The sequence below is a fragment of the Balaenoptera acutorostrata genome, chromosome 20 (assembly GCF_949987535.1).
Source record: "Balaenoptera acutorostrata chromosome 20, mBalAcu1.1, whole genome shotgun sequence".
In the NCBI taxonomy this organism is placed as follows: Eukaryota; Metazoa; Chordata; class Mammalia; order Artiodactyla; family Balaenopteridae; genus Balaenoptera; species Balaenoptera acutorostrata.
In genome coordinates, this window is record NC_080083.1 from 8964908 (window position 1) to 8979846 (window position 14939).

The 14939-nt window shown below is 46.6% G+C and overlaps 1 protein-coding gene across 1 annotated transcript in view; it reads right to left on the reverse strand.

Annotated features, from left to right (window-relative positions):
• LOC103002677 (dynein axonemal heavy chain 2) overlaps positions 1 to 14939 on the reverse strand; it is a 105696-nt gene that overhangs the window by 72180 nt on the left and 18577 nt on the right. Inside the window, exons 8-15 of the mRNA XM_057536803.1 lie at positions 14668 to 14906; positions 13509 to 13700; positions 12652 to 12809; positions 12087 to 12174; positions 11552 to 11757; positions 10984 to 11113; positions 10536 to 10718; positions 9817 to 10031 (exon numbers count right to left, since the gene is read on the reverse strand). Coding sequence (XP_057392786.1) covers positions 9817 to 10031; positions 10536 to 10718; positions 10984 to 11113; positions 11552 to 11757; positions 12087 to 12174; positions 12652 to 12809; positions 13509 to 13700; positions 14668 to 14906 — 1411 coding nt within the window. The remainder of the gene's footprint in view (positions 1 to 9816; positions 10032 to 10535; positions 10719 to 10983; positions 11114 to 11551; positions 11758 to 12086; positions 12175 to 12651; positions 12810 to 13508; positions 13701 to 14667; positions 14907 to 14939) is intronic.

The following is a 14939-nucleotide window of genomic DNA, read 5'->3' on the forward strand; positions in this document are numbered from 1 at the left end:
GATGATGACCTCTGGAGTCGCCGGGAAACAGCGCACCCGGACAAGCCTGCAGTGAGGCTCCCAGTTGAGAAACCCCCCTTCCTGCTCAGCAGAGCTGCCGGTCAGCTTTCCAGCCCCTGTCCCTTAAATATGGACAGACAACCAAGGGTTACAGAACACTGGTCTCTGTCTTTCCTACCACAAAAGGTGGGAGTCAAAACAAACAGAAAAAAGCAACCAGAAGGGAAGGAGAGGGGACAGAGGTCGTGCAGAAAGAAGACGGCCCACCCCCAAAAGAAAAACAAAACCACCTCGAACATCCTCAGAGAGAGATAAGAGACAAAAGAGCATCCATGAAACAGAAACAAGATGCTAGAAAAGGGACACCAAGAGAGCTCTTCTTGGAAGTTAAAAATGAGAGCAGAAAATTCTTAAATCAAAAGAGAGATATAAATTTGACAGAAATCCCTCAGAAAGTAGAGAAAGAGACACAAAGATGGAAGGCAGAGAGGACTTTGCATGAAAAAGAGAATAGAAAACTCCCTGTGAATAATTCTTTATATTGATTATATGCTGGCATGATAATATCTGGGAAATAGTGGGTTGAATATTAAAATTAATTTCACTTGTTTCTTTTTCCTTTATTAAATGCAACACCAGAAATTTTTAAACTGCGTTTGTGGCCCTCGTCCTAAGTGTCCTTTGCCACCTGACACCAAGTGACCTTCCCCTCCTCCCCACTCAGTGGCCACACCCTGGAACTGGTGTTCCGCCACCTCTGATGTAACCAAGCAGACAGCCTCTGCCCTGCTTCCAGCACGTGCACTCAAGTCCTCCCAAACTCCTGTTGTCTGATCCCATGGGGACGTTCAGGCTGCTGACCCCTGGCCTTTTTTGCTATTTGTCCCCTTCCACCTCCACCTCCTCCTCCGCAGACCCCGCCCACTCCCACTGCTCTCTTGCCAATTCTCACTCTTTTGCCTCATTCCTTAGTCTAAGCCACCTGGCCAAACGCCAACCCTGGCTCAATCCACTGTCCTCCCCGCCAGGCCCAGGTGAAGGTGGCCAAGCAAGGCTGGAGAAGATCACATGACCACACAGATTAGCACGCTGCACGTTCAAGGTCTCCGGTCCCAGCTGGCCTCTCCGGGCTGCATCCCTGGGGTTTCCCCAATCTGCTGTCCCTCTTGTTCTCACAGTGACCGTTTGCGAATCCTCTGCTTTCTCAAACCTGGTCTGCCCCTTGCCTCTCTGCAGAAAGCCCCACCTCCTCCATCAAAGAAATACAAAAGTCACCAGCTGAGAACTCTGTGCGCTCCCTGCTATAAAACTTAAAAACGTACCTGACTCCACACCTATGATTTCTCCCATATATAGCAGAAGAGGCTCTCCTCCCACCCAAGGCCAAGCCCTCTTCCTGGGCTCTATGTTCTGATCCGGTTTCCCCCTGCGTTCTCAGATGCCATCTTCTCCAGCTCTCCTACACCCTCAACCTACTTGTTCTTTCCCATCAACATTTAAATAAGCCAGGTTTCTAAAATCTTAAAACAAAAACAAACCCCAGCCTCCCCTCGACCCCATATCCTCCTACAGGCCTGCCCTCTGTAAAGAACACTCTGTGCCCCCTTCACAGCCTGCCTTCTGTAAAGAACCATCCTCCCCTTCCTTTCCTTTCTTCCCATTCCTCAGTCCCCTGAGAGCTGTCTCCCACCTTCCCCTCTAAATCTGCTTTCATCAAGTTCGCCCAGGACTCCAAGTGGGACTTCCTGTAGCTAAACCCTGAGGCCCTCCTCAGCCTTACCCCTCCCTGACCCCTCTGTAGATCTTCACATCCCGTGGACTCCTCTCCACCTTCCTCAGACACCCTCCCTCCCTGGCTTCTGAACCGTGGTCCTCCTCTTGTCAGCTCTGCCCTTCAGTAGAAGCAGGCTTTTCTTTCCTGGGTCCCTTGGAAACCGCGTTCAGCTGGCTCTGCAGACTCAGCAAAGCATCTGCTTTCCCTGCAGCTCCCTCACATGCGGGCTCCTCAAGGTTCTGCACATCCAACACGCTGGCCCTGGGTGATCTCATCCACTGCGTGGCTTCAGCTGCTTCTCTAAGCTGAGGACTCCCAGATCTACGTGGAAACGGCACCATCCCACTGCCTGAACCAGAACGGTGTGTCCTCCCTCACCCTGACTTTCCAACATCCAACCAACTACCAGCTCCTTTGGTTTTTATCATCAAAAGACAAAGTTCGGGAATTCCAATCTCTCCAAGGCAAGCGTAGCTCAAGTGCAATGGTAAATGGCAACTGAGTTTCGGCCTAAAGTTGAGCAAAAGAGCGAGTGGTCTATCTAAAAGAGCCACTGCTCCAGGGTTCCAGGCGTTTGCTGCCAAATGGGATGTGGGCCCAGTGCTACTGTATTGTCTGATTTTTCAAGAGAGGCCAGAAAGTGGGTTTTTATATAAAATCTCCTGAATTTGAAGTGTTGACAACTAATTCAACTGAAAAATAATTATAAGTGGGGTTGCTTCTGGACTACTGGCCATGTTCTTTCCTTGACCTGGGTGATAGTGGCAAGGGTGTTTATTTTATACCTAGTTGTTAACTTGAACATGTAAGTTTTAAATAATTCTCTGTGTGTATGATACGTTTCATAATTTGAAAAAAATGTTTTTAAAAGGAAAAAACTATTTTAAACAAAGAGATTAATTGTAAAAGGGACTGGGTACAAAATTAACTTATTAAAATCAAATTTTTCCAATATAAAAACTATAACCAGTTCAACAATATCATGGAGAAAAAGAGACCCATGATAATTTAAACAATAAAAATAAAATACCCCAAATTAACAGATTATCAAAAGATATTACTATATATTATAATGTTTCTTATTAATTGGTTAATATGTATGGAAAAAATGTCTTGTGAATGAAAGAACAGAATTTAAATAAATTGAAAGAAAAAAATGTTATTCTTGAATAGAAAGACTCAATCTTAAAGATGTTCATTCTTCTTAAGTTAACCTATACATTTAACCCAATCCTTGTTCCCAAAAAAATAAGAACAGTACTATTTTTGGAACTAAACAAAGAGATCCTAACGTTCTTATGAGAAATAGATATTTAAAATATCCAGGAAAACTCTGAAAAGGAGAGTAATGAGGACAATAATAAAAACAATTTGGTCCCTGCACATGAATAAATAGACCTACCTGAACAGAATAATGAATCCCAAAATAGACACAGACATACTTGGGAATTTGTTATATTATAAAGATAGCAGTTCAATAAATGAGATTGGGTCAACTGACTAGCCATCTGGGGATAGATTAAAAAAAAAAACAACAACTCAAGTTGCATCGGCACTTCTCTCCCTAAATCAAAATAAACTGCGAATGGATCCAAGAACCAAATGTAAAGACTAAAATCACAAAATACCAGAAGAAAATACATAATACTTAAAAATTTTTAAATCTTGAATAAAAGTCATTTGATTTTGTAAATCTATGTGGTTTCTTCTTTTTTTAAAAAAAATGAAATTGCACTTTTTAATCACAGAGGATAAAAGGCCCCATAACCTGACGATACTCTGATGAAACTTTACATCCTGAATATTACTGAGATGTTACTTTAAAAGAATATTAAGGTGAAAATTCCAGAATATTTTGTGTCTGTTCTACCAGGCAAGCACTAAATTAACAATATAGGAAATAATATCACATTTCAAGTTTTCCACCTCTATTGGAGAGGAATCTCCCAATGAAGGAAATTAATATCAAGTGCTCATTTGTGATACATGTTTTAAGAGATTGTGGATGAAGAAATGCTGTTTGTTCAAACCTTGAAGATCTCCACCAAAGTACGTGTTATTTTTGAAACTGTCAAAATTCTTCAAAGTGAATAAGGCTCTCCCAAATACAAATGAACAGTGGATTATCGGACATTTAAGGAAAGCCTCCAACACAAAAGAGAGCAGCCAAAACAAAGGGAAATTACTTTCAACCTAGAATTCCAAATCCAGCCAAATGACCAACTGGTGTAAAACAGCTGTTGTCAATCATGCAGGAACTCAAAACCGTTACCTCCCACGCACCGTTTCTAGGAAAGCTACTAAAGAATGCACTCCACCAAAATGAGGACATAAACCAAGAAACAGGAAATAGGCAATCAAACAAGAAAAGAGGCTCACAGAAGTCCCAGGGTGACACCTGGGTAGCAGGCCTCGAAACCAACCAGTCGGACTGAAGCAAGAGGACAGGGAGTTCCAGGAGGGATAGCGCTAAGAAAAACATGAAACCAATAACATGCTTGACAAGTCAGATAGTGAGGGAAAATATTATTCAAAGGGGTTTTATTGGTTGGTCTGGAAGAATTAATGACAGTGAATAGTGTACTTACAAAAATAGTGAGGTAATTGTTAATTGCAAAAAGAGCAAACATCACGCAAGCAAGGAAAGAACCAGAACAACAGAAAATTACTTGGCTCAGCAGTAGACAATACTAACAGAATCATATTAAGAAAAACACTGAATATCAATTTAACCAAAAATTGTGTCATAGCTATACTGGGAGGATGGAGGGGTATAAATATGTATGGGAACATTTCTAGTAGCATAAACATATTCTCGTACGTTCTTCAAGCTGAAGGCCTTGAATCTGACTCTGTCAACATCTTGGCAAGCCCACTTGGGTATGTATACTATCCCACAGTGCACAAAAATGTTTCTTCATCTTCTCAACTTGAAAAGATTTTTCAAAATAACTTTGAGGCAAATTACCAAATTTTAATTTGTCAGTCAACACGATGAATTTGGAAGATACCTTCCTGATGTTGAGCTGAAAACCGTGTGAGGATCTTTTTTCACAGTGATGCTAAGGCTTAGCCAGAAATTTATCAATAAGTTTCTGGAATGCAAATTTATTTTCTTGATAAATAAAATTTCTTATAAAAAAATCAGCCTGGGGAATAATTTTTGTAAAATATTTTCTGATTTGTCCTCAGACAAGTGGTCAGGCAGTAGAGGCAGGACAGGGAAGCTGGCTGGGTTTGGTGCTGACAGCCCAGAATGAACTGACAGGATGGGAAAAGTGCTGTCAGAGCAGGAGAAAAGGAGGAAGAGGAAGTCCCATGCGCAAAACATGGACAGACGCCAATGTCCCCTGTCCTGCTCTGGAGAAGTCCCACTACAGGACTTGCCTGGTGGCACAGTGGTTAAGAATCCGCCTGCCAGTGCAGGGGACACGGGTTCGAGCCCTGGTCCGGGAAGATGTCACATGCCGCGGAGCAACTAAGCCCGTGCGCCACAACTACTGAGCCTGCGTTCTAGAGCCCACGAGCCACAACTACTGAGCCCACATGCCACAACTACTGAAGCCCGTGCGCCTAGAGCCCGTGCTCTGCAACAAGAGAAGCCACCGCAATGAGAAGTCCGCTCACCGCAACGAAGAGTAGCCCCCGCTCGCCACAACTAGAGAAAGCTTGCGTGCAGCAACGAAAACCCAATGCAGCCAAAAATAAATAAATTAAAAAAAAAAAAAAAGAAGTCCCACTACACAGAGGAGTCTGCTACATACACAGCAATAACACAGCTCTTTTCAGCCAGGGTACAGACGACATCTGGAATATATTTGTGTTAAGTACTCTCTGTAAGGCTGGTCTGGCTGTAAAACGTGGTAAAAGCCAATTTGGACTTCAGAGTTCAAATGTTTGGGATATAAGGTGGGATAACAAAACCCCTTGTGAGATAAAATAGGTGCTATTAGGCACTGGAAGCCTCCCAGAATTAAGGGAGAGTCAGGTAATTCTGAGGACAAGCAGGACATTTGAAGAGCATGCTTATTTCAAGATCTTATCTAGACCATGAACACAAAAAAGTAAACCTGATAAAGTTATCTGCCCCTCCTTGGAGCCTGCATACGTTTTGGAAAAGCTGAAACTATCTTGGATGCCTTTACAGGTTTAATGAGCCCAAACTTTTCAAAATCCTTCCCCATGATCATGGCCTTTTTTTCCCCCCCATACATTATTTACTGGATTGAGGTAGTTTTATCATAAAGCCACAAAAATGTAAAGCAGCTTAAAACAGATCTCTCTAGACAACAACTGCCAAAGGATGGGGGTAACTCTTCTCTCTGGAAGAAGTGTTTTAGCCATTATTTGGGTTTTGGCTAAACCCAGGCCATAAATATTTGGCCCAAAGTTGTCTTGTTAAGCTCTACTGTAAAGATTATGCAAATGGTGTTTGAGATAAATATACAATGTGTCCCTCGACAAGAGATGATCACGGCAGACAGAAAAGTTGTCTCCTAAGTTTATCCTTGCTACGTGGGCACAAAGCTCAAACATCAGGTGGACACACCACTGTGGGGGGAAGGGAACAAGATGCAGGAAGCCTAGCTGAAAGCCCCCAGCACAGAATATTCAAGAACCTTATGGAAACGGTACAACTTGTAAGTCCATCAGTAGTGGGCTGATGGATTAAATTACAGTACAGCAAAATCATAGGATGCTATAAGCCATGGAAAATAATTACGTAGTTCTATACATACAGAATGGAAAATCTCCCACACATATTGTTAACCTGAAAAAAAAAAAAGCAAGTTGCAAAAATACTGTTTATAATGGGATCCTGTTTTATGTGTGCAGCGTGTATTTTTGATTACATGGTAATCATGGTTACTTCTACGGAGTGGGGCTGTGTGCTGGATTTTCAGTTTTTCCTTTATATACTTCTACATCAATCTCTTTTTTTTTTCTTTCGCAGTGAGCATGCACTACTTCTGTAGTTTAAAATTTTTAATTTAAAAATTAAAAAAGATTTTAAAAATTAAAAAAAAGCAACCATATGAAATGGGCGGAGTGGAGTGATAAAAAATATACCAAATCTTTAACAGTGGTTATCTTTGGGGGAATTTTTTTCTTCCTTCTACTTTTCTGCATTCTGCAAATCTTCTAAAAGGATGAAGAATTTTATAATGAAAAAATTAAATAAATCATTTTGAGAACACTTTGAAAGTATAGAACAGTGAGGACAGTATGCTACTATTCATGTAAAAAGTACACTCAGATAGACATACACTCTTATCCCTGGGATGTTACACAAGAAACTGGTAACCTTGACTCTTTCTTTTTTTTTTTTTAATATATTTTTAAAAATTTATTTCATTTTTAAAAAAATTTTTGGCTGCCTTGGGTATTCGTTGCCGCACACGGGCTTTTCTCTAGCTGCGGTGAGCGGGGGTTACTCTTCGTTTTGGTGCACGGGCTTCTCATTGCAGTGGCTTCTCTTGTTGCAGAGCACGGGCTCTAGGTACGTGGGCTTCAGTAGTTGTGGCTCACGGGCTCAGTAGTTGTGGCTCGCGGGCTCAGTAGTTGTGGCTCACACGCTCTAGAGCACAGGCTCAGTAGTTGTGGCTCACAGGCTTAGTTGCTCTGCGGCATGTGTGATCTTCCTGGACCAGGGCTCGAACCCGTGTCCCCTGCATTGGCAGGTGGATTCTTAACCACTGCGCCACCAGGGAAGCCCCTGACTCTTTCTTTAGAGAGAAACAGAGTCACTGGGGAACAGCAGTGGAGGGAGATTTTTCATTCTCAGCCCTGACTTTTGAATTTTACAACGTGCATTTATTACCCCTTCTAAAAGGTGAAAATGTTTTAAAAATTAAAACTATTATATCATCTTGCAAAATTTGTTTTGAAAATACTGGGTTCACACCAAGTTTTATGAGGCAATTTTTTTGAAGGGAAAACAATGTTTCTTGATTGTTTATTTTTTGCAAGGACTTTTACATGTCATCTCGCCTCATGACCATATCAGAAAAGCGTTTTTTAAGTAGATAAGGAAACTCAGGCTCAGAGGAATGCAGTGCTTGCCTGAGGTCACACAGCAAAACAGACCTGCTCCAGGCTTCGAACTCTAGTCTGCCTGGCACTTTCGCTTATGCTTTATTCACTCTCACAGGCTGGCCCTGAGGATTAGAAAGAAGTAGCCACCAACCAGTGCTGACCTATGGCCCCTCTTTACCTCTCTCTCAACTCTTGCTTTCTCTCATACTTAAAATGTAAATAGCGATCATTGATGTTTAATAAAATTCTGTTATTTGAATACAATCGTTTAATTCATGGGAAAAGGGCAACTGGTGGGCTGTGTGTGCTCATATTCATGTGATTCCAAGCATGTCTGGGTGCCTCTCCAAACTCAGTGCCTTTGGGGGTACCCAGCTTGATGGGACAATGTGTCTTGCAGATTCAACCTCATTATGTGGTTGCAAATGTCACAGCCGGGGTAACCCTGGCCTAGTCTCCCATCTCTTCAAAATCTTATTGTTGATTCATGAGGCCATTTTTTCGGGATCCTGCTTGGCCATACCTCAAAAAACCATGAACCCTATCAAAGCAGATCTCGACACCCCTCCCTGGTCAAAGGCTTATCTTAAACCTCTTACCCTCGTCTTCACTCTGCTTGTCACCTGTTTCCTGATCTGTGTGGCTTCTCACTCCTGCCTTACCCTCATCTCTCTGACCTGACACTCAGCACTGTCTCTCCGTCTCAGTTCTTTTGATTCCCTCCTCAGACATCATGTGTCATCTCTCCCATGGTTACTCTGCCTTTGGCTCCCAGGACGACACACTCAGGGTCTCTGTCCCAGACTCCATCTCCACGCAGGCCCTCTCTGGCAAAGCCCGTTCTATATACATTTGCCCCAACAGATAAGGACATTCCATGAGTTAAAGCCAAATCTAGTAGCAACAGCCTAGAAGTGCGGGAAGTAACCTTTCTATAGGGCCTCGCTGATGACCAGAGGGAGCCCAAACCAATCAAGGAGAAAGTTATTTCCTTCCAATTAGGAAAATGCTGTCATCAGAAGATTTGTCATCTCGGGACTTCCCTGGTGGTCCAGTGGTAAAGAATCTGCCTTATAGTGCAGGGGACGTGGATTCGATCCCTGGTCAGGGAACTAAGATCCCACATGTCGCGGGGCAAATAAGCCCACGCACCACAACTACTGAGCTCACGCGCCTCAACTAGAGAGCCTGCGTGCTGCAAACCACAGAGCCCACGCACCCTGGAGCCTGCATGCCACAACTAGAGAAGAGAAAAACCCACACACCACAACTAGAGAGAAGCCCACGCACCGCAACAAAAGATCCTGCATGCCTCAACGAAGATCCCGCGTGCCGCAACTAAGACCCGATGCAGCCAAAAATAAATTAAATAAATAAATAAAAAGAAGGTTTGTCATCTCTGTAGTCAGCTGCCTTACATAGCTCCTTCTTTATTTCTCTCTTCTGCATCTTATATGGGAAGGAGACATGGCTCCAGGGTAGAACTGTTCACTTACAGAGCCACAGAGGGCAGGGACTTCGCCACTGGACACATTCCCTGTGCCCATCTCGGCTCTTAGCATGTGGAAGGCACTCACTATATATTTTTGAATAATTAATAAATGGATTAATCAAATTTAAAACAGTGGTGATATGAAAATGTCATGATTCTAAAGCTGTAGGAGAGGACATGATCTGACAGCCCCTCAGTTCTCAGGAAAGGCCCCTTGGTGGCTCACAGTCTGGAAGGTTTCGCTGAGCCATCGCGGCCACCTAGTGGCAGGGCACCTACATCACTGGCTGAGTAGGTTACTGGGGTTTTTTCTGTTTTTAATCAGTTTTTTTGAAGATAAAATGTGAAATTAAAATTAAGAAGTAGTAGTAAACATATTACGGGATAAGAGAGATTTAGAAGAATGGAGAGAGAAACCAAGAGATAGGAGTTAAACTCTGGGGAGGGCTGGGGAAGGGAAGGGTGCTAAAGACAGGACAAGCAGAGTGGGAAGGAGCCACGGAGGGTGTCGTACTTGTCAAAGTTCACGTCCAGCATGCCCGCCTTCTCCGGGCTGATTCGTAGCAACGGCGTTTCCAGCCGCCGGATGCAGTCCTGGTCCAGCGTTGATGTCCAGTCTTGGAAGGTTTTTCGAACCAGTTCGTCAATGGCCTGAACCATCTGCTGATAGGTGTGTACGCTCTCCTCTCCCGTCCCGATGTGGGGCAGGAAATGAGCATTGGAAAGACACTGCGGGGGAAGAACCAGGGATGGCTGGAGTCACCTGCCACATTCCCCCGTGTCACCATCTCCCTGAGACCCCCATCCCCGCCCCCCCCGACACACACACAGACACTCCGACAATCTGTGGAAGACTCGGAGGGAAGGTGGAGCCAGAAGGAAAGGTGAGAGGAAGAGGCCACGGCACAACGAGAGAGGGAGTCCAAATGAAGAAAGAGAAGCACAGAGATTCAGCTCGAGGTAAAAAGTTGGGAAAAGAAAGTCCATCACAGGAGGTGAGGGATTTAAGAGGCACAAGGTCGAAAACTAGCATGAGCCCTTCCTCAGGACAGATCACTACGTCTGCCACCCCCTGGACAGACCCAGTCTCGGTCAGGAAACCTCTCCAGGGAGACTCTCTGGAGGCAACCCCCAGCCTCTCCCCCCACCCCACTCCTGCCCCCGCACTGGGCTCAGCCTGCAAACTCTACCATTGCCACACTGAGAACAAGTTCTGGAAAAGGCCAGGCTTACGTTCATGACCCTGTCGATGCGACGCCGTAGGATCCGCACCCAGTGCGCCTGCCCCGAATGCTGGGCCATGTAGGGCTCCAGGTATGGCCACTTCTTGCTCAGCTCACGGTTCACGAGGGCCAGTTCGCTATTGAACAGCATGTAGAGATCCACTGCCTTCTTGTCATATGTTCTCTTGATAGTCTGATGAAGAAGACGAAGTTGACAACACACCCAGGGATGCGGGTTCCCTGCAGCTCCATCCTGGAGGAAAGCTACACCCCTGCCACGGGAGTCCTGCTCCCAAGGCATCCGGACACTGGGGGGACAGCGGAAGAAAAGAGGCACTGGCCATTTAGGACATGGGAGAGAGCATGAACGGAGGTTGGATGGTGCCTGGAAGGACCAGGAGGAACTGAAGGAAGGCATAAGAGAACCGGGGGTGGAGGAAGCAGGCGGGCAGCTGCACCTCTCGGGCTGCAAGCCTGTGGAAGGTGTCCAGCAGTAGCACCCCGTGCTCCACGTCGCGGACTAACTCGAAGGCGGAGGTGATCAAGTTCTGAGTCATCACCTCCAGGTCCTTGACTCCAGCCCGGAACCTGCACCGTTAGAGGCATGCTGAAGGGTGGGTGCCCTCGCCTGCCCCCAAGGACATCCCCTGAGTAAGACTTCTATGCGTTACGTACTGAGGGCTTCCTAGGTGCCAGGCACTGAGTGCTTTACACGCATTAATCCATTTATCGCTCAAAACAGTGCAATGAGGTAGGCTTTATCACTAACCGTATTTTATAGGTGAGGAAACAGAGGCCCCAGGTGGTAGAACAACGTACGTAACTAGTTTGCGGCAGAACTGGGATCCAAGCCCAGAAAGGCTGACTCTGGCACCCTGAGTCTGAGCGGCCACCTCCTTCCTTGCACTTCCCCTGCCCTCCCCATCCCTGACCTGTGGCCTCCACGCTTCCCCAGCACACTCTGCTCTCACCTCCCTGACCTCCCTTCCCCGCTCGACCCCGGGGGCCTGCCTGTGATGCTCTCACCTATTGTAGTCTTCATGCCAAGAGGTGTTCTTGACGTCCAGGATGCCCCCGCGAACAGCTCGCAGCACGTGCAGGTTTTTGTGGAAGATGTCCTCAATCTCCAGCAAGTTCCGTGTTATCTGGAGCCCCTGGGCGCCAGAGAAGCAGGGGAGGGGACCTTGCTTGCCATCTTCCCAGCGGGCGAAATGGAACTGACAGTCACATACCTGCAGAGGAGTCAGCGTGAGGCTTCCTGCCCTCCTTTCTGAACCTCTCTGTCCTGAGCTCTTTGGTTTAGCTTTAAAAGGCTAAAAACTAAGGAGCACCAACCAGATGCAAGGGGCTACCGGGGTGAATTTTAGTTGCAGAATGAAATATGAGATACTAAGGCAGTGGTAACAGGCAAAAGTCTCCAAGCACAGCATGGTGGTCAGGCACACAGTCATGTGAAAAGAACCAAAGCAGCAAGTTCTATGTGTAGCCTCAGCCCCAGCTCCCCCAGCTCCTGGAGCGTCTGCTGTTGGCTTTGAGTCTCCTTCCCTGACAGTCTTCCCACCTCGATAAGGTCCTTGCAGCGTTGCACAAAGGCATCGACCTGGGCAAATATGCTGGTCTGGTCTAGGACCCAGCCCCAGCGGGAGAACCTGTCGGAAGAAAGACTGACCAGTCAGAAGCGGGAACACGAGGCATTAACCAACCTGCCCAGGCCAGGCTAGAAATATGAGTCCTAGTTCAGGGGGAGCCTTAGAAAATGAGACCCCACGAAACAGTTTTCCTGAACCCCAAGAGAAGAAACTCAAGGTGAGGAGAGCCAGAGAGGAAACAAAACATCTCAGTTCTAAGAGAAGGTTTACACACAATGGAATTTTAGACTTCAGGGCCAAGAAAGGAGGAAAAGACCAGGAGGGATTCCTGGGATCAGGGAGAAGGTTATTAGAGTTAGGAGGACCTATGGCTGGGAGCTAGAATATCCGCATCCACAGAGAAAATTCGGACCCATGTAAAAACTCTAGAAAAATATAATCCATAGGCTTGAAGTGCAAGCAAAAGGACTCAGAATCTACCCTCTATAGGAACGACAGGTGGGTAACACACAGGATATTAGGGGAGGCCCGTCATACTGGGTGTGCATCTGCACAGCCTGTAGGTAGTGGTCTCTCCAGGCGTGACAACAGGAGATGCAGCCTTGTAGGTCCTCCTTGCTAGAAATGACGTATCCCTCAAAGATCCGGTCCAGGGAGATGGCATGGCAGCACAGGCGGATGATCTCATTGCTCATCTGCAGATGGGGTCCCAACAGCCTCAGTTCACAGCCTTAGATGCACCCCACCCTCTCTCGGAGTCCCCAAGACCACACCTCAGGTCTCAGCCTCCTACTTCTGGATTTGGCTCCCGATACCCCTCTCGCCCCTGGTCCTCCACTGCTGGCATGGCAGCACCTCTGGGTTCCACCTCCACTGCCTGCTTCAGCCCAGCTCTGCAGCTGCATTTCTGGCCAGCAATCGGCTCAGCGCCCTTCCCCGACTCTTTGGCTCCACTGCCCTCCAGGAAATGTGCCGGCTCCTGCTCCTCAAAAGTCGGTGTTCCTTCCTAAGTCTGCCTCTCGCCCACTGCGCGTTCCATCTTTGGAAACGAGAAAGAGTGGGTCTTCCCCTCCCGTACAACTCAGCCTGGGAGTCTGTCCTTCGTGCCCTCCTCCCTCCCTGCACTCCGTCTACGCCTCTTTGCAAAGCCCCTCTTCCCGCCTGGGCTACGTCCGTCTGGAAGCAAAATGTCCAGTCCAGGCCCCAACTCCGAGCATCACTAAAGTTGATGATGCAGGCAAAAGCCTGTGGTCTCCGTCCAACCTGAAGGGCATTCCTCACTACCTTTTCACCGCAGATGTCTGCCGGTGAATTCCGCCTTCTCCAGAAATCTGCGTCCTATTAATACGGCCACCCCCTTATAACCCTCTGGCCCACCCTCTGCAGACACACACCTTCCGGAAGAGGGAGGTCAGTCTCTCCCGAGTGTTGTAGTGGGGAGAGTTGACCCAGATGATGCGGATGAGACTGATCAGCCTTGGGAGTTTACTAGAGATGTCCTTAGGCCTCATGAAAGCCAGCTCCTGGTAGGGTTCCTTCAGGATCGACAAAAAAGTCAGGTTTGACTGTGCTTGACGAGATCCATCCTGGCGGTAAAGAGAAACCAGGAGAAGACTTACCCCCCGGAAACAACCGGTTCAAAGCGAGCGCTTTTGATCCTCCTCAAACCCCATCCCGACTTGCCTCTCCCGGGAAGCATTCCCAATTAACCCTACCTGGTGCCAATCACCTCAGGTCTCTGCCACCCTTCAGGACCAGAGCTTGTACATACCTGCTTTTATTCACTTACTAGTTTCCACAAAAATATTTTTATGTCTTTTCTCATGTGTGAGTCCCGTCTCTCCCACTAGACTGGGAATTCCCCAAGCTCAGGTTTTGCGTCTATTTCTCTAGTTTTTCCCCTTGAACTCTAACTCTGCACAAAGGAGACACTCAATAGCTGTTGATCAACTGGCTGGATATCACTCTCATTCAGCCCAGTGGTTGTCACCCAGGCCCCTTCACTGCCCTGTTCTCAACGAGGGTTTTAGACTTCTCCACCTAACGGTGGCTCAGTTCCCTCAATACCAGCTTCAGATTCCACCTAGGAAGACAGGGCTTCTCTCTCTGTATTCTACAGACCACTCTGATCTCTGTGCGTCCCAACACTAAGATAATCAGCTTGTCATATTACACCAAATTTAATTTTTTTAAAGTGTTTCTCTTGCAGCTCTCCCGGCTGAACTGCGTGGGTTTGTCTTTGGCCCCAGGCCATCTAGTCGTCTCTTTTGTGTAAGTCTTATTTCTCAGCTGGATTGTATGGGTTGGGCTCAGAGAGGGCACTCAATGTAGTACATTTGTTGAGTAACCAGAAGTCTCCCTAACTAAACTATAAGCTCCTTGGGACCTTGTGTTCTACCACTTTTATACTCTCCCACAAGTCCAAGTCCAAGCACTGGATGCATCTATCTTTGCCTTTGATGACTATGTTGACTCTCTCTTCTTAGCACCTTACAGTGTCCCAACCGCTGTCTACTTTCTGGCAAGCCTCCATCCTTCGATCCACTCACAGACCTGGATCTGCTGGGCCAGCTTCATAAAGGGCGCCAGGTAGGATGACTTGGCAAGACGCAGGATGGACTCGATGTGTTTCACTCCCGGCTTCACCAGCTGTTTGCTGATGCCAGACAGGTCCATGCATCGGTTGCGCCAGAACTCAATCTCCTCCAAAGGACCTAAATTTTCTCCTGTCTCCACGGTCTCCTGGGCACTGAGCACTTCCTTTATCTGTCGTGTCCAGTGGATCATGGAGGCTGCCGGGGAGAGGACAAAACCTCCTGCATTTC